The sequence below is a fragment of the Peromyscus californicus genome, unplaced genomic scaffold, assembly GCF_007827085.1.
Source record: "Peromyscus californicus insignis strain IS unplaced genomic scaffold, ASM782708v3 Scaffold_4__1_contigs__length_199733344, whole genome shotgun sequence".
In the NCBI taxonomy this organism is placed as follows: Eukaryota; Metazoa; Chordata; class Mammalia; order Rodentia; family Cricetidae; genus Peromyscus; species Peromyscus californicus.
In genome coordinates, this window is record NW_026294562.1 from 49,744,428 (window position 1) to 49,767,704 (window position 23,277).

Here is a 23,277-nt window from a genome sequence, read left to right on the forward strand (position 1 = left end):
CTCCTGTTCCCCTATGTTCTCATCCCCCATCCCTTGCCCTCAATTACCCCCCACCCCCAGTTTGTGCATGTAGATCTCATCTATTTCTCCTTCGCTGTGCAATCCATACATCCTTCCTAGGGTCCTCCCTGCTAGCTAGTCTCCCTGGAGCTGTGGGTTACAGTCTGGTTATCCTTTGCTTTACATCTATTATCCACTTATGAGTGAGTACATAACATGTTTGTCCTTCTGAGTCTGGGTTACCTCACTCAGGATGATATTTTCTAGTTCTATCCATTTGCCTGCACATTTCATGATATCATTGTTTATACTGCTAAGTAGTACTCCATTGTGTATATGTACCACATTTTCTTTATCGATTCTTTGGTTGAGGGGCATCTAGGTTGTTTCCAGTTCTGGCTATTATGAGTAATGCTGCTATGAACATAGTTGAGCAAGTGTCCTTGTGGTGTGATTGAGCATTCCTTGGGTATATGCCCAAGATTCTTGAGGTAGAGTGATTCCCAATTTTCTTAGAAACCACCATACTGATTTCCAAAGTGGTTATATAAGTTTGCACTCCCACCAACAGTGGAGGAGTGTTCCTCTTGCTCCACATCCTCTCCAACGTAAGCTGTTATGAGTTTTTTGGATCTTAGGCATTCTGACAGGTGTAAGATGGTATCTCAGAGTCATTTTGACCTGCATTTCCTTGATGACAAAGGATGTTGAGCAATTTCTGAAATGTCTTTCAGTCATTTGAGATTCTTCTGTTGAGAATTCTCTGTTTAGCTCTGTAGCTCATTTTTTGATTGGATTGTTTGGTATTTTGAAGTCTAGTTTCTTGAGTTCTTCATATATTTTGGAGATCTGCCCTCTGTCAGATGTAGGGTTGGTGAAAATCTTTTCCTGCTGGGGGATGTCTTTCTGTATGTTGTGAATATGTGTCGCTCTGATTGGTTGATAAATAAAGATGCATTGGCCTATGGCAAGGCAGCTTAGAGGCAGGCAGAAATCCAAGGGATAGACAGAAAGAGAGGAAGAAGGCAAGGGAGATGCCAGCCGCAGCCGAAGAAACAGCATGCCATGGAACATGTGGCAAAATATAGATGAATAGAAATGGGTTAATTTAAGTTATAAGAGCTAGCTAGCAAGAGGCCTGCCATAGGCCGTGCAATCGGTAATTAATATATGCCTCTGAGTAATTATTTTATAAGCAGCCCTGAGAAACCTTCTGATTACATTTTGGGTGACTGTCCAGGCAGTCAGCTGTCTCTGTCATTCTAGATTTTTGGAAGTTGCTTACAATGCTCTTCCTGTTTACTTAGGTAATATTATATCCTTCTGGGTTCTTTGATATAGTAGAAGACTAGATAATCATAATTTTCTTTAGTCATGATAAAAGATAAATTAGATATGAAACTTTAGACTCACAAATATAGGATAGATGAGAGAATATTTTCTTTAATTTTGCCAAATACAAATATATTGGATATTGTAACTGTAATTCTTGCTTGATAACTGTTCTATTATATGTGATTTTACTACGTTAAAGTTAAAAATGTCCTTTTTGATTAGACACAAAAGGGGAGGTGCTGGGGATATCTTTCTGTATGCTGTGAATATGTGTTTCTCTGAATGGTTGATAAATAAAACGCTGATTGGCCAGTAGCCAGATAGGAAGTATAGGTGGGAGAAGCAGACGAGGAGAATTCTGGGAAGAGGACGGGCTGAATCAGGGTCGCCAGCCAGACATAGAGAAAGCAAGATGACAAGGCAGAACTGAGAAAAGGTACCAAGCCATATGGCTAAACATAGATAAGAATTATGGGTTAATTTAAGTGTAAGAGCTAGACAGTAATAAGCCTGAGCTAATGGCCAAGCAATTATAATTAATATAAGCTTCTGAATGATTATTCTATAAACAGGCCACGGGACTGCAGGGGCTTGGAGGGACCCAAGAAACTTTCGACTACATTTTCCCATTCTGTAAGCTGTCATTTTTGTCTTATTTACCATGTCCTTTACCTTACAGAAGCTTCTCAGTTTCAGGAGGTCCCATTTATTGATTGTTGCTCTCAGTTTCTGGACTACTGGTGTTATATTTAAGAAGTGGTCTCCTGTGCAAATGCATTCAAAGCTACTTCCTATTTTCTCTTCTATCAGGTTCAGTGTAACTGGATTTATGTTGAGGTCTTTGATTCACTTGGACTTGGGTTTTTACACAGTGATAGATATGGATCTATTTGCAATCTTCTATATGTTGATATCCAGTTATGCCAGCACCATTTGTTGAAGATATTTTCTTTTTTCCAAGGTACAGTCTTGGCTTTTTTGTCAAAAATCAGGTGTTCATAGGTGTGTGGATTAATGTCAGGGTCTTCAACTTGATTCCATTGGTCCACATGTCGGTTTTTATGCCAGTACCAAGTTGTTTTTATTACTATAACTCTATAGTGGAGCTTGAAGTCAGGGATGGTGATGCCTCCAGAGGTGGCTTTATTGTACAAAATTATTTTGGCTATCCTGGGTTTTTTATTTTTCCGTACAAAGTTGAGTGTTGTTCTTTCCAGGTCTGTGAAGAATTGTGTTGAGATTTTAATAGGGATTGCATTGAATCTGTAGATTGCTTTTGATAAGATTGCCATTTTTATTATGCTGATTTTACCTATCATGAGCATGGGAGATCTTTCCATTTTCTGGTATCTTCTTCAATTTCTTTCTTCAAAGACTTAAAGTTCTTGTCATACAGGTCTTTTACTTGCTTAGTTAGAATTACCCAAGGTATTTTATATTATTTGTGGCTATTGTCAAGGGTAATGTTTCTCTGATTTCTTTCTCAGCTAGTTTATCATTTGTAGAGAGGAGAGATACTGGTTTGTTTGTTTGTTTTTAATTTAATCTTGTATCCTGCCACATTACTGAAGATGTTTATCAGATGTAGGAGTTCCCTGGTAGAATTTTTGGGGTCACTTATGTATACTATCATATTGTCTGCAAATAGTGAAAGTTTGACTTCTTCCTTTCTACTTTTTATCCCTTTGATCTCCTTTTGTTGTATTATTGCTATAGCTACAATTTCGAGTACTATGTTGAATAGCTATGGGAAGAGCGGACAGCCTTGTCTTGTTCCTGATTTTAGTAGAATCACTTTGAGTTTCTCTCCATTTAGTTTGATGTTGGATGTTGACTTACAGCAAGTCAACATCCAACATTGCTGTAAATTGCCTTTATTATGTTTAGGCATGTTTTTTGTATTCCTGTTGTCTCCAAGACCTTTATCATCAAGGAGTGCTGGATTTTGTCAAAGGCTTTTTCAACATCAAATGAGATGATCAGGTGGGTTTTTTTCTTTCAGTTTGTTTATATGGTGTATTACATTGACAGATTTTCATATGTTGAGCCATCCATGTATCTCTGGGATGAAGCCTACTTGATCATGGTGGACAATTTTTTTTATGTGTTCTTAGATTCAGCTTGCCAGTATTTTATTGAGTTTTTTTTTTTGCATCAATGTTCATGAGGGAGATTGGTCTGTAATTATCTTTCATTGTTGCATCTTTGTGTGGTTTGGGTATCAGGGTAACTGTAGCCTCATGAAAAGAGTTTGACTGTGTTCCTTCTGTTTCGATTGTATAAAACAGTTTGAAGAGTACTGGTACTAGCTCTTCTTTGAAATTCTGGTAGAATTCTGTGCTGAAACCATCTGGTCCTGGGCTTTTTTTAGTTGGGAGAATTTTAATGACAGTTTCTATTTCCTTAGGGGTTATAAGTCTATTTAAATTGTTTATCTGGTCTTGATTTAAGTTTGGTATGTGGTACCTATCCAGAACATTGTCTGATTCTTTTAGATTTTCCAGTTTTGTGGAGTACAGGTTTTTGAAGTATGACCTGTTGATTCTCTAGATTTCCTCAGTGTCTGTTGTTATGTCTCCCTTTTCATTTCTGATTTTGTTAATTTGGATATCCTCTCTTTGCCTTTTGGTTAGTTTGGATAAGGGCTTGTTTATCTTATTGATTTTCTCCAAGAATCAACTCTTTGTTTCATTGATTCTTTGTATTGTTCTCTTTGTTTATGTTTTATTGATTTCAGCTCTCAAATTGATTATTTCCTGGCATCTATTTATCCTGGGTGAGTTTGCTTCTTTTTGTTCTAGAGCTTTAAGGTGTGGTGTTAAATTGGTAGTGTGATATTTCTCCAACTTCTTTATGTGGGCATTTAGTGCCATGAATTTTCTTCTTAGCACTGCTTTCATAGTGTCCCATAAGTTTGGGTATGTAGTATATTCATTTTCATTGATTCTAGGAAGTCTTTAACTTCTTTATTTCTTCCTTGACCCATTGGTGATTCAGTTGAGCATTATTCAGTTTCCATGTGATTGTAGGATTTCTGTAATTTTTGTTGTTGTTGAAATCTAACGTTAAGCCATGGTAGTCTGATAAAATACAGGAGGTTGTTCTAATTTTTTTGTATCTGATGAGATTTGCTTTGTGACTGCATATGTGGTCAATTTTAGAGAAGGTTCCATGGGGTGCTGAGAAGAAGGTATATTCTTTTTTGTTAGGGTGGAATGTTCTGTAGATATCTTTTAAGTCCATTTGAGTCATAACATCTGTTAGATCCCTTATTTCTCTGTTAAGTTTCTGTCTGGCAGATCTGTCCATTGGTGAGAGTGAGGTGTTGAAGTCTCTCACTATTAGTGTGTGAGGTTTGATGTGTGATTTAAGCTTTAGTAATGTTTCTTTTACATATATGGGTGCCCTTGTATTTGGGACAAAAATATTCATAATTAAGACTTTATCTTGAAGAATTTTTCCTGTAATGAATATGTAATGTCCTTCCCGATCTCTTTTGATCAATTTTAGTCTGAAGTCTATTTTGTTAGATATTAGCATAGCTATACCAGTTTGCTTCTTAAGTCCATTTGATTGGAAAGTCTTTTCCCAGCCTTTACTCTGAGGTAGTGTCTGTCTTTGAAGTTGAGGTGTGTTCCTTGTATGCAGCAGAAGGATGGATCCTGTTTTTTATCCATTCTGTTAGCCTTTGTCTTTTATAGGCAAATTGAGTCCATTGATATTAAGGGATATTAATGACCAGTGATTGTTAATTCCTGTTATCTTTTGTGGATAGTGTGTGTGTATTTCCATTCTTTGGGATTTGCTGCTACAAGGTTATCTATTGCCTGTGTTTTTGTGAGTGCATCTAAATACCTTAGGTTGGAATTTTCCTTCTAGTACTTTTTGTAGGGCTGGATTTGTGGATAGTTTTTTTTTAAAAATCTGGCTTTGCCTTGTGCACTTTGTCTACAGTGATTGAAAGTTTTGCTGGGTATAGTAGTGTGTGCTGGCATCCGTGGTCTCTTAATGTCTACATTCCGTCTGTCCACGACCTTCTGACTTTCAGAGTCTCCACTGAGAAGTCAGGTACTATTGTGATGGGTCTGCCTTTATAAGTCACTTGGCCTTTTTCCTTTGCTGTTCTTAATATTCTTTCTTTATTCTGTATGTTTACTGGTTTGATTATTATGTGGCAAGGGAACTTTTTTGTTGGGGTCTAGTCTATTTGGTGTTCTATAAACTTCTTGTATCTTCATAGGTATTTCCTTCTTTAAGTTAGGAAAGTTTTCTTCTATGATTTTGTTGAATACATTTTCTGTGCCTTTGAGTTGGTTTTCTTCTCCTTCTTCTATCCCTATTATTCTTAGGTTTGGCCTTTTCATGGTGTCCTAGATTCCCTGGATGTTTTGTGTTATGACCTTTTTGGCTTTAGTGTTTTCTCAGACTGACAAATCTATTTCCTCTATTGTATCCTCCATGCCAGAGATTCTTTCTTCCATCTCTTGCATTCTGTTGGTTATACTTGCATCTGTAGTTCATTTACTAAGATTTTCTATTTCCATCATTCTCTCACTTTGTGTGTTCTTTATTGTTTCTATTTCAAATTTTCAGGTCTTGAACTGTTTTCTTGGCTTTCTTTAAGGGATTTATTGATTTCATCCAATCTTTTTGTTTGTCTTTTCCTCAATTTCTTTAAGGGAACTGTTCATTTCATCTTTAAAGTCCTCCATCATCTTCATAAAGTTATTTTTAAGATCTCTTTCTTCTGTTTCTTCCACGTTGTGATGTTCAGGTCTTGCTGTTGTATAACCACTAGGTTCTAGTGGTGCCATATTGCTATTTACGTAGTTGTATGTATTTTGCACTAGAGTCTACCCATCTCTTCCTCCAATAGGTGCAAGAAGTGTCTGTTTCTGAGGGAGCTGCTCTTGGTCCACTCTGTGCTAACTGTGTCTGTGTCTCAGAGGGCCACTCTTGGTCCAATCATGGCTCTTGCTCCAATCAGGGTTGACAGATTCTGTTTCTCATGGAGCCACTCTTGGTCCTATCAGAGCTCTTGATCCTCTTGGTCTAATCAGAGCTCTTGGTCCAATCAGAGCTGGTGGATTCTGTGTCTTGGGGAGCCCCTGGGATCACAGGGGCATGGGTGGGTTTGGGGCGGGAAGTGGGTCTTGTAGATTGCAGGGTCCAGTCTAATGTGGGTATTGGTGAGGATGCCTGCCTGTGGGAGTCTTCTCTGCTGGCCTGCACCTGAGGCAATAATGGGTGGGAGAAGGAAGCTTGGGTCATGCCCAGAGGGCCTGTGTCCTAGGGCACTTTGTTTCTTTCAAACTCACCTGATCAGTATCACAGAAAATACGGTGGTCATGGTCTGGTCTTTATTATACTACATCAAGCTATTTATGAAAGAAGATTGGTAAACTCTGGGGTCAGGGAATCTGTCAGGAATCTTCCAGAGAGGGATAGCCTTGTAATTTAATAGTTTTCATACTTGTACAAGTTTCTCAACTTGATATTTCTCAAATACCTATAAGTAGAATAATTAATGATGAGATGGCCACTTTGTAACCTGGGAATTATGACCCTACTGGTCCTAAATATAATGCATTTCCATGGCATGAAATCAATTGTTGGTTTATATTGGCATGCTGTCTGTATCAAAGTCGTCTTTATCCAAAGTGCCATAGACTTTGTTGTGTTCTAGTAATGTGCACATGATTGCCGGTAACAGTAACTCTGACATGACATTGTGTTGAAATTTTCTTATCTATGATCTTGGCGGCAGATTGTCTTCTTCTGCAACCTCTTCATGGCATCTTTGATTTCCTTGTTCCTCAGACTATATATCAAAGGATTCAACATGGGAATCACCACAGTGTAGAAGACAGATGTAAACCTGTCAAAGCTGGAGGAGCCACCAGAGCTGGAACTCAAATAGACAATGATACCAGAAATATAGAAGAGGGAAACAGCTGTCAGGTGAGAAGCACAGGTGTTAAATGCCTTAGACCTGCCTTTAGTTGAAGTGATCTTCATGATTGACAAGACTATATAGCCATAGGATATCATGATGACTAAGGCATTTGTAAGCCCAAACAATATTGTTAATATAGCAAGCAGGACCTGTGCAAAGAAAGTGTCAGTGCAGGATAGATTTAACAGCTGTGATATGTCACAGAAGAAATGTCTGATGACATTAGGTCCACAGAAGTGGAGTTGCAGCAAGGCACATATCTGAGATAAGGAACCTATGAGTCCTGCTGTATAGCTTCCCAACACCATACGAGCACAGAGGGTGGGTGACATGACTGATGAATAGAGCAGTGGGTTACAAATGGCAGCATACCTGTCATAGGCCATGGCTGTCATGAGGCAGCATTCACACAGCGCCATAGTGGAAAAGATGAAGTATTGAACTATACAGCCAATGAAGCTGATAGTTTGGTTTTCCTGGAAGAAGTTGGAAAGCATCTTGGGGACTGTTGAGGTGATATAGCAGAGGTCTATAAAGGACAGATTACTGAGGAAGAAATACATGGGTGTGTGGAGGTGGGAATCCATCCTTATTAGAACAAGAAGCAACAGGTTCCAGGTCAGTGTTATAATGTAAAGGATGAGGAATATAACAAAGAGCAGTGCTATGACTCGGGGGAAATCTGAGAATCCCAGGAGGATGAACTGGGTGATCTTGGTAATATTTCCTCCCCCAGTCATTACTTCTGTGCTCCTGTTCCTAAAATAAGAAAGGAAATAGGACAATGCATTGCTGACTCAAGTGACATTTCAGCATTGTCTCAATGAGAGACATCTTAAACTTGATTAACAACTTCTTAAAACAATGCCTAAGAAATGATGTGATCACACACACATGAACATGTATACATATGCACAAATAAGTATATTCATAAGCCGGTGTGTACAGACACATGTGAGTACACACACACACACACACACACACACACACATACACACACACACACACACTCACACACACATACATATACAGACTTGGATCATACTGTCATGATTTGTAATTTTGACACATTTTGGTGGAACAATAACATATGTCCCTAGTGAAGTTATGAAATCAGTCTTCCTATGAAATGGTCATATGAAGAACTCCAAAATAAATTTTAAGATTTCATTTCCTGACATCAATTTAAACTTCTATTACAGTTAAAACTTATTGTTCTATTTATAACAATTTCCAAAAACTTGTTTAATACAACATTTCCAAATTGGTCTGAATCATAGTGTCATGATTTGAAATTCTGACAGATTTTGGTAGCACAGACACTTACATTCTCAGAAAAGTTTAAAATTCATCCCTTATGGAAGTGTCACGTGAGGGACTTCATAAGGACATGGGTAGTGCCCATTCTTGATGCCAACACTGCTTCATTTGTAACTGTGCTTCTTCTAGTAAACAGGGCAGTCTGGAGGATTTTAGGGATTTGGAAGTTCAGTTCTGATGTCTGTTGTTCTGTATTAAACTACCCCAGCAACTTCAAGACAATGGCCTTGAGCACTCACTGTAGAGAGACGACAGCAGAAGGCCTTGGCTAGAAAGTTGTTGAGACACTAGAGCCACCCATTCATGCACAGAATCAGCCTGCACCTAGGTGCACAGCCACTGTCCTTTAGATTCTGATTGCTAGTATCACTTATTGTCAACAATCATGACTGAGAGTTACACCTTGGGAGAGTGATGCCTGGTCTACAAGTCTCTGAGATGTCTTCAGCCCTGAAGATAGTGAGACACAATGACTCCAGTCAATTGTAGATTCAGAACCAGCATCTATGCAGATCAAACCATCCAGAAACATCAAAATCAACTGAAAAATCCTATTCTTTGGCATTTGCTTGACTTTGAGTACACAGGGTCCAGGGACAGATATAAACTGAAGGACTTGACAGAGAAAAGACTCAAAGCAGATATTTTCTTTCTGAAAAATCTCTGGAAATATTTTTGTAATGACAATTAAAAAGTTAGAGGTCTCTATTTCATAATAAATAGTACTTATTACCTATATTCAGTGAAAGAGCCAGCCTGTGATAACACCTACAAAGGATTTCGGAAAGATGAGCATGAGAAACCATAGACACTTAAGACGAATGCAACTCGACTGTTAACATCATGGCTCATTATTATCACAATGACAAGTACCAAAAGAACAGACATTTCAGAAACAAATGGATTGATACGAATTTTCAAATGAGGAAGCTAGTAATTTAAATTACTGTGGAGTGAGCATGCCTTCATGGGCTCTGAGATCTGATTCACTGTAGGAAAATTATTAGAGGATCCATTATATGTTGATACACTCTTGGGATTAAACGTAACCACCACAAATAAAGTAAAAAACACAAAAAGAAGTGGAAAACCTGGTTAAGAGAAAAAGAATAAAAACTCAATTGAAATATATGTTAATAGTCACAAAATATACAAAGACAGTATACAACAGCTTTTCTGTGAAAGATATCTTCTAAATCAACAAGGAATGATCACCACAGCACTGATGAGTTCAAGGAATGCTCTCCTTATTTGATACAAGTTTACTTTGTATAATTACTCTCATGTATGTGTTCTATGTCTCTCTGTCTTTGACTCTCTTTTTCTATATAATGCTCACATTCATAGATCAACATAGAGGCACACAAATGCACACACGCACAAGTACACATAAAAACATACACACTGTGTGAACCATTTCCAAAGAAACACATTAAAACCAATTAAAAGCCAAACAAAAAGTAAGAGTGCTGTGATTTTTATTATCTTTTTCCTACTCAACTGTGTTTCCCCAATTTTGTATATCTGCTATATTTTAATAACAATTTAAGATTTATATCCATAATAACACAGGGAGAGAAAGAGAAGCTGACATTCACTTACAGGCTGCGTATCCCTTTATCATGTTAACACTTCACTACCTCAGTAGCCTCGTGTATAAATAGAGATGATGAAACGTGCCATCCTCTAGCACTGCTCACGAGAATGAATGACATAAGGGCTTACACGCAGAGCTCCGCTAATGTTAGCAATTATTCTTCCTGCCATCACCTCCCTCTGCAAAACGCAATTAATGGCAGAACAAAGATGATATATCAAAGACCTTTGGACAACATTAGTGCCTACAAAAATTGTCTGAGCCAGGTTTCAATAACAGTATTGAGAAATAGTTACTAGAATATCTGCTCCTGTCTCCTATTATTTTTGGAACTCCCATTCAGTCAGATTGCAGGTTCTTATTGCTGCATGTCTTTTCTCCACCAAGTGCTGTCTAGAAGACAGTGAGGTCCATGAAGGCCTGGAGGAGATTCTCTCCTTAGTGTTAAGTGTTGTGTTCACTCCCATTTGCATCCACTCACAAGTATAGGTTGAATGTATTTCAGCTGGTCCTACTCAACTCTGCATTTGAAATTCAAATATTACTCTTACTTACTTTCCATTACAGTTTTATGAGCTTCACCATTCTGTTTATTCTTGAAATAAACAATGTTGTTTCTCAGTTCAGCCAAATTGAGTTAACTTTAATGAAAGAATTTTGAAATGATAAACTCTCATGGGTAACATTCTTAAACATCAACCTAATTGGTCAATTCAATAAAAAATGATTTAAATGTTTGTCTCTATCTCTTTGCATTCTGGTAATATAGGCAGGTACATTTAGGTATATTCTATGTAGCCCACTATTCCTAGTAAATACTGAAAATTATGAACCATTACTTTACTATTAATATTTTTCTAGACTAATTTATGTAAATATTGTGACAGAGGGAAGAACGAACATACTCACTCTTTTTATTAGTGTTCTGTGCGTGTTCGGCATCTCTCAAGACAATTTAAAGGGGAAAAGATTCAACTGGATAGACACAGCTTTTCCATTCTGATCTAAGAACAAGGTCAGTTTAATGAAAGGCGGTGGAATAATAAATTAAATACATGTTGCTGAGAGAGAAAATGGGAGTAAAAGAAACTTAAATGGACAGTTAGACCAGCACTACCTGTGTCTGGAGTGGGTGTCTCTGATATCTGCACCGCCAAAGCTAGTGTCTGGGGGACCACCAGGTGACACAGGAGACCTTTTTGAAGACTGTGAACTGTCTCAGGGAACTGTGCATGAGTACTCTGTCACATCATAAGACTTGATTTGTCTCTTACAACAGGAAGTCATGAGCCAAAGCTGTGCATCTGAATAGAATATAATTCTTATTATTTCCAAGATATAATCCTGGTAAGCAAAAATGCAGTGAAAAGAGTTCCAGGGAAGGTGGAAGTGGAGATATGTGGACAAGCATGCTCTGCTCTTAGGAAATCTGAAACCCAGTCAATTCTCTGTCTTATCCAGATCTCAATTTCTGGCTTTTAAAATCAGTGAGGCTTTATAGATAATCTGATTTGGTCTGAGCTGTCCTCATTATGTCCATTGTTATAAGTAGAAAATGGAAAGTAACAGAATTTAAGGAATAGACTTAAGAATTCAACAACCACCTCTCACCTCAGACACAAACCTGATATTTTAACATAGCATATATTCTTTTCTATGAACAGTGTAAACTTGGGTAAGTACAAAGGGAAACTGAGGGAAAATATATAGGGTGTGGGTATTAGGAGAGTGGCTAGGGGATAGGTGGGAAAGATTTATCCCCACAAACCTTGTTGGACAGTGAGTCCTCTTGTAAAAATGACAGATGTCGAAATAGCTGACTCTAACTGCAAGGCTTACCTTCTGATCTTCACACAGACTAGAGGAAGACAGAATTCTCGCCACATGTTGAAACTGTCAATAATTTTCCAGGAGGGCCACTAGTATATTGCTAACCAATGTTTTTGGCCATTAACCTGGCTGTCTACTGGTGAGACAGTGAGAGAGAAACACCAGGGAATCCTCTTAAATGTGCAGTTGAGAGCCAAAGTGGCAGGGAAAAGCCAATTAGAGAAAAACTACAGTCTCTTGCTCTCTGGCATCGTGGTTGTCATGGAGATTTTTCTAATAATTATAGGCCCAGTTTGCCATGTGAATTAATTAATTCTTAACTTCCCCTGTGATTCTATAATGACACCAGTCTGTAACTTTACTGACCTTGGAGGTATTTTGTCTGCGAAGGACATAGGGGTCTTCTAGTCCCCACATCTTAATTTCTAGGAGTCAAACTTGAGTTCAGAGATGTTAAGGGATACTCCAAGTTAACACAACTAGCTGATAACATAACTTGATAGTGATAAATATGTACATGCATACAATATAGAAAGCACTCTATTTTGTATAGATATGCACACACATTCTCAAATATCTGTTGTGAATCAATCAACACAGCAGCTCTAACATTCCTGCAGCGTTTCCAATGTATACATGAAGAATTCAAGGCAATAAACTACCTACCGATTTATCACAAGACACTGAAATTCAGGAGAGAATGCCCTATCCCAATCACAACCTTGGCTGTTGATATAATACAGTAAAATTTGCTTTGAGGACTGGAAAGATGTTCATTCAGTAAGGGTGTTTGCATCAAGCTTATGATCTGAGCTTTGGGGCACACATGGTTGGAAGAGAGAACTGAGTCCCAAAGTTAGCCCTCTGTCCTACACACACACACACACACACACACACACACACAAATACAAAATTGACGTATTGAATTCTGGCTTTGCCTCTTACTGTTTTGTGTCCTTGTATACATTTCCCCAAACCACAGTATTTCCATATATTAAATGGCAATAACAGTAATACCTAAACCATAAAGGAGCTCCAAAGAGAATTAAGTTAAAGATTATAAAAATTTTAAATTTCATAGTATACATCAGATCTTCTATTTATTAATGCCATGTATTTAGAAATGTGATTTAGAAATCGAACATTTGCCGTAAGTCCAATCCTTCAAAATAAACACTTCATGAAAACCCATGGGCAATGGATGATTACAGCAAAATAGTGTCTTCAGCAATTGCACACAGGAGCTCATGGGCAGCTGTGACCATCTGCACAAACCTCCACCAGATCAAGCCAGACAAAAATCCCATCATGCACAGGGAGATAGTAATGAATTCCCACCCCTAGATGAGGAGCCACTGACAGCTGCATCTCCCTAGAAAGGGAGAGTTGCTTGATTGCTCCAGGATGTGGCCCCTGAGGGGCTACCACGCTCCAGCAGATGGTTCTACACTCATGCACATAAAGCCAACCCAAAGTGGACTCAATGGATTCCAAGTGGAATAAATAAAGTGGGGCAGGAATAGTGGTGGAAGGGATAACGGAAAACTTGGAGGGGAAAGGAATGAAGAGTGAACCTGATCAAAATGCATTACATACATTACTAAATTCTCAAACAATAACAAAATAAAGCACAGACTTAAGTACCTGAGGACCTCTCCCTGAGTAAGGTCTGGCTGTGGGTCTCAGTGTTTCCCTTCCATCTGCTGTGGAAGGAAACTTTTCTCTGACGATGGCTGAATAAGACACTGATCTGTAATTTTCTGAGGAACTACCATATTAATTTCCACAGTGGCTGTACAAGTTTGCACTCCCACTAGCAATGGATGAGTGTTCCCTTTATTCCACATCCTTGCCAGTATGAGCTGTCACTTGTGTTATTGATCTTAGCCATTCTGACCGGTGTAAGGTAGAATCTCTAAGTAGTTTTGATTTGCATTTCCCTGATAGCTAAGGGTGTTGGACATTTAAGTGTTTCTCAGCCGTTTGAGATTGCTCTGTTGAGACTTCTTTGTTTAGTTCTGTACCCTATTTTAATTAAATTATTTGGGGGTTTGTATCTAGTTTTTTGAGTTTTTATATATTTTGGATATTAGTCCTCTGTTGTAGAGGGGGGCAAGTCTTTGTGCACACAGATACACACTGGAGAAGCCAGTAAAAGCTATTTCTTCAATGGAATGAAGTGCTTGGCTGTTCCTCCTAGAATTCTGGGAATGGATATAGTTTACAACTTGGTGATCCTTTTCTGTCTGATGAGCCAGGCTTTGTTCATATCTCTCAGAATTTATGCTTTACTTATCCCAGACCCTTTCCCCTCAAATACTGAATATAGTTTTTAAGCTTAAAAAAAAGGCCATCCATATAACTGATGTCTCTTGTACTTTACAACAGCCTAAGTGACTTCTGTGCTATGTTAGGGCCAGGCCAATCCTGACACACACAGGTATTATATTTACCTCAGTCAATCTCTCTAGATCCTAAATTTTAGCCATTATCTCAGAATCAATAGTAGCCATCTTTGTGAAAGAAGCCCGATGTACTTTGTAAAGAATCTCAATGTAAGCGTGTCTTAAATTTGTTGTGCACTCTGGACTAAGTTAATTGTTCTCAGAAAACTTTTTTTCCAAACTTGTGCAGCACTTAAATATGGCTAAAGTAAATGATCTGGAATCAGACTCTAGAAGCCTTGGCCCAGAACCAGTACCAAAATCAGGCTGAGCCAAATTTCATGCTTGTCTCTTCATGAATCCTTTCCCTCCCTGCTGTAAAGCCAGCAGGGACCCTCCACACTTTATCAAATGTGAAGTTGGTTAAAAAAAAAAAAATCTTTTCCCATTCTTTAGGCTATTGTTCTATCCAAATGACAGTGTCCTTAGCCTTACAAAAGCTTTTCAGTTTCATGAGGTCCCACTTATTAATTGTTTTTTAAACAAAAAAGAATAAAAAGAAAGAAGGCATGGATTTGGACGAGTAAGAGGGTGGGGAGGATCACTGAGGAGTTAGGGGAGGGAAAGTCATGATCAGAATATATTGTATGAAAAAATCTATTTAAAAAAGACTGAAGGCAGAGCCAGGCGGATCTCTGTGAGTTCGAGGCCAGCCTGGGCTACCAAGGGAGTTCCAGGAAAGGCTCAAAGCTACACAGAGAAACCCTATCTCGAAAAATCAAAAAAAAAAAATAAATAAATAAAAATAAATAAAAAAGACTGAATTTGAGGACTGGAGAGATGGCTCAGTAGTTAAGACCACCTGATGCTCTTCCAGATGTCCTGAGTTCAAATCCCAGTAACCACATGGCATCTCACAACCGTCTACAGTGGGATCTGATGCCCTCCCCTGGTGTGCAAGCATATATAACAGACAGCACTCATATATATATATATATATATATATATATATATATTAAAGATTGACCTTGCAATGTCATTCCACCGATCCAAAATCTGACAAGTTGGGAGAAGAGCAGAGATCCAAATGCCCACTCCATAAAGGTTATCATATGGAAAGATATCCATATGAGAAAACACTACCAAGGATACAAGTCCACTTGAAAAATCACAAACAATATAAATAACCAAGACAATATGTCTCCTCCAAAAATTGACACTGTAATACTAATGTTCCTGAAAAATGCAACTTAGATAACACTCAAAACAATGAATTCAAAATAGCAATTATAAACACATTCAAGGAACTCAAAGAGGATATGGAAAAATACCAGAATGAAGACCACAAAGATACAAACACCTGAATGAAAAGGGAAAACAATTAAAAATGTAGAAATAGAATTTAGTAAGAAAAAAATAGAACTTCTGACAAAGTAACTGACATAAAATGAAAACATCACCTTAGTGGAAAAGGATAGACAGAAGTGTTCCAATCAAAGGAAACTAAAAAACAAGCAGGCATAACATTCTGATATCTGACAAAATAGACTTCAAATCAATACTATCAAAAGAGAGAAAGATGATAGCTTCATACCGATCAAGGGAAGAATCTATCAAGAGGAAATTACACTATGCACCAATCTCAGATACACTCAACTTCATAAAGCAAGTACTACTGGACATAAAGCAACAGGTGGTCCTTAACATATTAATAGCAGATGACTTGGTTCATACCCCATTTTCACCAATGGATAGATCATCCAGGACCAAAAACATGAACAGAGAAATGATAAAACTTAATGATGTCATAAATTAAACAGACCTAACCAGACATCTATAGAAAACGCTACCCAAACACTAGAGAATATATAGACTTATTCTGAGAAGCCCACAGAACTTTTTCCAGAATGAACCACGTATTAGGGCATAAAGCAAATCTTAACAAATACAGGAAAATTGAAATAATGTCATTAATTATCTAATAATTATCTAATAATTAAATATCTAAACACAGTCAGATAAAGCTGGATATCAGTATCATTAGAAACTACAAAAAATATGTGAGCTCATGGCAACTAAGAAACACACGCATTCATAATTGGGTAAAAGGAAAAATCAAGAAGGGAAAGGAAAAATTAAATGAATTAAGTAAAAATGAAAACACAAAATATCAAAATCTATGAGACACAATGAAGGAAGTCCTACAAGAAAAGTTTACAGCACTTAATGCCTATATCAAAGAAAGAAAGAAAGAAAGAAAGAAAGAAAGAAAGAAAGAAAGAAAGAAAGAAAGAAAGAAAGAAAGAAGGAAGGAAAGAAACAAAGAAAAAAGCAAAGAAAGAAAGCTCTAGAGATCTCATAGTAGTAATAACTTGATGATGTACCTGTAAGCTATGGAAAACAAGAACAAACAGTATTCAAAAACAGTACATGGTAAGGGGTAATCAAAATAAAGGCTGAAATCAATAAAATAGAAACAGAAAAAATTCATTGTAAGGAATTGCTTTTGCTCCAGGTGGTGGTGGCACATGCCTGTAACCCCAGCACTTGGGAGGTAAAGGCAGACAGGTCTCTGAGTTTTAGGCTAGCCTGATCTACAGAGTGAGTTCAAGGACAGCCAGGGCTATATAGAAAAACCCTGTCTCACAAAACAAAACAGGAAAAAAGAGAATTGGTTTTGCATTTACAGTTGGAGTTGAGTTTTGTTACAAATAGTAATGACTGTAGAATAGCTTTTTTTAAAATTCTTCCTCAAAAGCAATTATTTACAATGAATTTAGTGTTACACACATCATCCAAACATTGAGAATTCTTTAAATTTAATAACCAAATTTTCTCCAAAAAGTAAGTTGTTAAATTTTAAAATTAGTGTCCCAGTTGCACCCTTGTAGCAACCCTCAGTTTGTTCTATGTGGCACCCCATTTGAAAAGACTTACATATGAGATCAATGCTTAACATCTTTCTCCTCTGCTAGATGAACCCAAAAGAGCTGTGTTGTTCATCACTAAATACCAAGCCCTACAAAGAGCCTGCCCATCATAAGACAGCAGTAAGTACTGGCTGAAAGGCAGCACTCAAGTCCTTGGCTCTAGTTCCTCCCTTAGGTCATGTTTCACATCTTAGGTCCACTACTCTACCATACTATTTAAAGAGTGGCTTAGTTTAACTTCAAGTAGGCTTGAGAGGATGTCTTTCACATAGAAACGCCACTTTAGGTAAATACACGGGATATGTATACGAAGTTGTACGCCTGGAATTGCTTTAAGAGCCCCAAACTCCAAAGGTATGGAATTGCCTGAAATGACTGTCTTGGGGAGAGCTAAGAGAAATGAACTTTATATTTTTGCCTCTATTAGTTATTTCTCAAGGAGTAAAAGTTGAAGATAAATTCCTAGGCACTTCTGACCCCTGTGTGCACAAGGAAAGAATGTCCTACCAACCTGAGGCCCATTTGCTCATAAACTGATGAAGGCCAATGGCAGTGGTGGTGCATACTTTTAATCCCAGCACCCTTGAGGCCGAGGCAGGTAGATCTCTGTGAGTTCAAGGTCAGCCTGGACTACAGAGTGAGTTCCAAAACAGCCAAGACTACATAGAGAAACCCTGTCTTGAAAAACCAAACCAAAAATAAAAATAAACATAAAAATAAACCCTGAAGAAAAATTTTGCACCAGGAAACTCTCACAGTTGATATCTTAGTTACTCTTCTATTGCTGTGAGGAGACACCATGACCAAGGCAATGTATAAAAGAAAGTATTTAATTGGGACCTTGTTTAGAGCTTCAGAGTTTTGGTCATTTCTCATTATGGCAGGGAGACATCAAACAGGCAGGCAGACACTGGAGCAGTAGCTAAGAGCTCATAACCTGATCTAAAGGCAGCAGGCACAGCCTGGTGTGAACTTTCAAAACCTCAAAGTCCCCCACGGGGACATACCTCACCTCACAAGGCTACACCTACTCCAGCAAGGTCACACCTCCTAAACCTTCTCAAACAAGACCAGGCATCCAAACATATGATCCTATGGGGGACATTTTCATTCAAACCACCACAGTTGGTAAACACATTCAGAAAAGTAGCAAGTACGAAATTAAGACACAAAAGTCAGAAGTCATCCATATATAAACATCACCATAAGGCTGTTTTCTGGACATGAGTGGGGGTAATGAAAGGCGAGGGTCGAGGGAAAGAGAGCTTGGGGGAGCGGGAGATCCCAGCTGGATCAACAACAGAGAGGGAGAACAAGGAATAGGAGACCATGGTAAATGAAGACCACATGAGAACAGGAAGAAGCAAAGTGCTAGAGAGGCCCACAGAAATCCACAAAGATACCCACACAACAGACTGCCGGCAATGGTCGACAGACAGCCCGAACTGACCTACTCTGGTGATGGGATGGCCAAACACCCTAATTGTTGTGCTAGAAACCTCATCCAACTACTGAGGGATCTGGATGCAGAGATCCATGACTAGGCCCTGGGTGGATCTCTGGGAGTCCAATCAACGAGAATGAGGAGGGTTTATATGAGCGAGAATTGTTGAGACCAAGGTTGGATAAAGCACAGGGACAAATAGACAAATGAATGGAAACACATTCCAACTATGAACCAATGGCTGAGGGGTCCACACTGGATCAGGCCCTCCGAATGGGTGAGACAGTTGATTGGCTTGATCTGTTTGGGAGGCATCCAGGCAGTGGGACCAGATCTTGTGCTCATTGCATGAGTTGGCTGTTTGAAACCTGGGGCCTATGCAGGATTGTTTGGCTCAGCCTGGGAGGAGGGGACTAGACCTACGTGGACTGAGTCTACCAGGTTGACCTCAGTCTGTGGGGAAGGCTTTGCCCTGGAGGAGATGGGAATGGGGGGGGGGGGCGTTGGGGGGAAGGTGAGGGGGATGGGAGGGGGGAGAACAAGGGAATCCGTGACCGATATGTAGAACTGAATTGTATTGCAAAATAAATTAAAATAAATTAAAAAAAAACTGCAAAAAATAAAAAATAAAAAAAAAATAAACATCACCATACCAAAAAGGAATTAGGGAATCAATCCAATCATAGTCTCAAAAAAAAAAAAACAATAAAATATTTTGAAATGAGCCGGGCGGTGGTGGCGCACGCCTTTAATCCCAGCACTCGGGAGGCAGAGGCCGGCGGATCTCTGTGAGTTCGAGGCCAGCCTGGGCTACCAAGTGAGTTCCAGGAAAGGCACAAAGCTACACAGAGAAACCCTGTCTCGAAAAAACCAAAAAAAAAAAAAAAAATATTTTGAAATGAATCTAATCAAGAGAGTTAAATGTATGATGAAAACTTTAAGAAACTAAAGAAAGAAATAGAAAAAGACACTAGAAGATAGAAAAACCTACCAAGCTTGTGATTGGTATGATTAATATTATGAAAATGGCCATCCTACCAAAAGTAATCTATAGATTTAACATAATACTGATCAAAACTCCAATGCAATTCTTCATGAAATTGAAAATATAATCTCAAAATTCATATGGAAACAAAAGACCCAGGAGAGTCAAATCAATCCTACAGAAGAAATCATTATACCTGATTTCAAGTTATATGACAGAGCCATAGCAATAAGAACAGGTATAGTAATAAAAATGACACAAAACAGACATATTTCCCAGGGGAGTAGAATTGAAAACCCCCATATAAGCCCATGTTCCTAAAGCTACCTCATTTTCTACAAAGAGACACTGGACAAATAAAGTACACACTGGAGAAAAGACAGCATATTTAACAAATGGTGTTGGTCAGATTGGACAGCTACATGTAGAAGAATTAAACAAAGTCTTTATTGTTGATCCTGCACTAAACTCAACTCCAAATGGGCTGAAGACCTCAACGTAAGACCTGATACTCTGAATCTGACAGAGGAGAGAATAGGAAACATGATTCAGATTACAGGAACAGAAGAAGACATTCTGAACAGGACCTGATAGCACAGCCATTAAGACCAACAATTAGTAAATGTGACCTCATGGTACTAAAAAAGCTTTTGCACAGCCAAAGACACCATCATGTGAGTGAAGAGCTGTCCTACAAGGGGAAAAATCTTTGCCAGCTGTGTGTACAGCAGACAGAGGGTTGGTAACTGTAACACACGAAGAACTCAAAAAGCTAAACACCAAGAAAAAATAAAAATTGGGACATGGAACTAAACAGAATTGCCAAAAGAAGAAATACAAATAGATAACAATATTTTCTAAAATGCTCAGCATCACTCACCACCAGGAAAATGCAAAATTAAAACTACTCTGAGGTTTTAATCTTATCACAGTCAGAATGGTTGAGATCAAAAACACGAACAGTTATGATAAATGCCTGTGGAGATGAGAAAAAGGGAAACACTTACTTACTGCTGGTGAGAGTTAAAATTGGTGCAACCACCATGGAGATCAGTGTTGAGGTTGCTCAAAAAGCTCAAAATAGCATGTGATCCAGCTATACCACTGCTGAGCATATACCCAAAGGACTCTATATGCTTTGAGGTACTTGCCCATCCACGTTCGTTGCCATCTATTCCCAATAGCCAGGAAATGGAAACAGCCAAGATGTCCATCAACTGATGAATAATAAAAATGTGTCACATGTACACAATGGTATTTTATTTAGCTGTAAAGAAAAATGAAATTATGATATTTGCAGGTAAATGGATGGAGCTGTAAATAATCATTCTGACAAGCTTCATGTGTTCTTTCTCATATATGAGTGTTAGTTTCAAATGTTTAAACTGGATTGTCCATAGAATTCAGGAAACTAATAAGAGTCATGGAGGAGATTTTAAATGAGGAGGGTAGCATGCAGGTGCTAAGAAAGGGGGAGGAACAACGGAACATTAAGGGTTAAATGAAAAGAGGAGGGCAGGGCAGAGGAGGGTGTGTGAGGGGATACCTAACACTAAGGACTTTTGGGAAAGTCATTTTGAAAACTACTACTTGACTTGCTTGGCATCACTAGACCTGGCGGACCCCAGAGGACAAGCACAGCTCCATCCCAAGTCCTTAGACTGTGAGAAGAATTCACCCATGAACCATTTGGTGTTTCTAGGCCTGGAAGGCTCCACAGGACAAACATAGCTCTGCCCCAGGTCTCTAGATCCAGGGTGGGAAGAATTCACCCGTGAGCCCACCCAGTGCCTCTGGCGCTGGGCTGTTGGTCACCATTATACTCTTTCAGCAGAATCACCTCACCAGTCCAGGTTTCTGAATAAGTGACCTTTGTTGGAAGTTGCATAGTGGCCTGGAAGAGAAGAAAGGAACCTGCACAATGCCAGTAAGACTGAGTGGGAGATGAGGTGAAAGCAGTGAGGAGCAGGCTGAGGTGGGTGCTGTCCAGACCCGAGCTGCAGCCAAGGGCCACATCTGCACCTGTGGCCCTGCTGCAGCCCTGGTCTGTGTTGACGTCCTTGGCTCCTGTTCCCACTGAAGGCTGAGAGGATAGGGCGGCACAGAGTTGGATCTGTCCCTCACTGGCGCGACACTAGGGAGAACTGATCCTACCCTTGCAGCATTGGAGAGAGGAGGTGGGTCCTGTGCCTTACTGGGCATCATGACAGAGCTGACCCTGTTGGCAGGTGTGGGCGGGCTAACCCTGAGGGCATGAGAGCGGGAAGGCTGATCCCACCTCCTTGTCTGCCATGCAGTGGTGTGGGTGAGGGAAAGACGCCCTCCCCCCTCACCCTTCACCACTGTAGGAGAGCTGGACCTGAGGTCATGAGAACCAGGGAGCTGGCCCAGTATCTCACTGGCTTCAGCATTAGGGAGAGCAAGCCCTCCTCAGCAACACTGTAAAGCTGGCCCTGCTGGTGACGATGCAGGTGAGTCAACCCTGAGGGCGTAAGCATGGGAGAGCTAGCCCCACTTCTCATCTGTCATGCAGGGGAGAGATGATCCCTCCTTGCCCCTCGCTGCCTACAGCGCTCAGGAAAGCAGGCCCTGCACCTCACCTGAGCATCGCAGTAGTGCTTACCTGTGGGATGACTCATCCCTAACAGGCTTGTGGGCCATCCGGCCCTAACAAGTAAAAAAGATACTTTCTGAGAGCCAGCCTGGGTCTGCCTGATGGTCTTAGCAACAGCAGCTGAAACATGATCTGGAGATGACCTGGACCAATGAGAGGCAGCCATGTCACAACCAACAGATGCATATTCATCAGACCTCCCCCCAGGGTGGTTGCCTCGTCCTGAATAAACTGAGCTTGTTATTTCGACATTCTCCCAGAGTCTGTGTGGTTTGACTCTGCACCTACTTGGCCCCCTCCCCCAAAGGGAACAACAGCAAAGGACCCTGCTACACCTACCCTGCTGGTGGGGTCAGGGGCTAGCCTGCCCTGAGATCATAAGAGAGAGAGCTGGCACTGTACCCCTTGTCTGCCATGGGGTAGTGAAAGAGAGGGAAAGATGCCCTCCCCACCTCACCCCTTGCCACCTGCCCCTGCCTCTCATCAGATGAAGCACTAGGGAGAGTGGGCCCTGCTCCTCCCCTGGGCAACACAGGAAAGATAACTGACCCCGTTGACAGAGGCATGGGTGAGCCGGCCCTGAGAACATGAGTGTGAGAGATCAGGCCCACCCCTAATCTCTCATATCATGGTGTGGGCAAGGGAGAGAAGACACCCCCCCCCCAGTGCCCCTCAAGGCCTATGGCAGGTGGGATAGCCGTCACTGAGGTCACTAGAGCGAGAGAGCTGGTCCTGCCTCTCACCAGCTGCAGCACTAGGCAGAGTGGCCCATACACCTACCTAGACAACACAGCAGAGCTGGCCCTGGTGGTGTAGATGTGGGAGAGCTGACCCTGAGGACACCGAGAGCAGGAGAATCACCTCCACCCCTTGCTGCTTACT

General features: G+C 39.8%; 1 protein-coding gene across 1 annotated transcript; it reads right to left on the bottom strand.

Annotated features, from left to right (window-relative positions):
* LOC128094511 (olfactory receptor 5AN1-like) lies at positions 1 to 22,534 on the bottom strand. The gene is made up of 2 exons (XM_052712922.1): positions 20,789 to 22,534; positions 1 to 8,050 (listed from the first exon to the last, which is right to left on the bottom strand). Exons 1-2 carry the CDS (start codon positions 20,824 to 20,826, stop codon positions 7,081 to 7,083), a joined length of 1,008 nt encoding a protein of 335 aa, XP_052568882.1. The 5' UTR covers positions 20,827 to 22,534; the 3' UTR covers positions 1 to 7,080.
* Positions 22,535 to 23,277: the final 743 nt, after the last annotated feature.

Coding starts and splice junctions, on each gene's coding strand:
- LOC128094511 (XM_052712922.1), bottom strand. CDS start 20,826: ATGGTGGTTGCACCAATTTTAACTCTCACCAGCAGTAA. Junction 8,051..20,788: donor TTAACTCTCACCAGCAGTAA/GTAAGTGTTTCC, acceptor TTCTTATTTTAG/GAACAGGAGCACAGAAGTAA.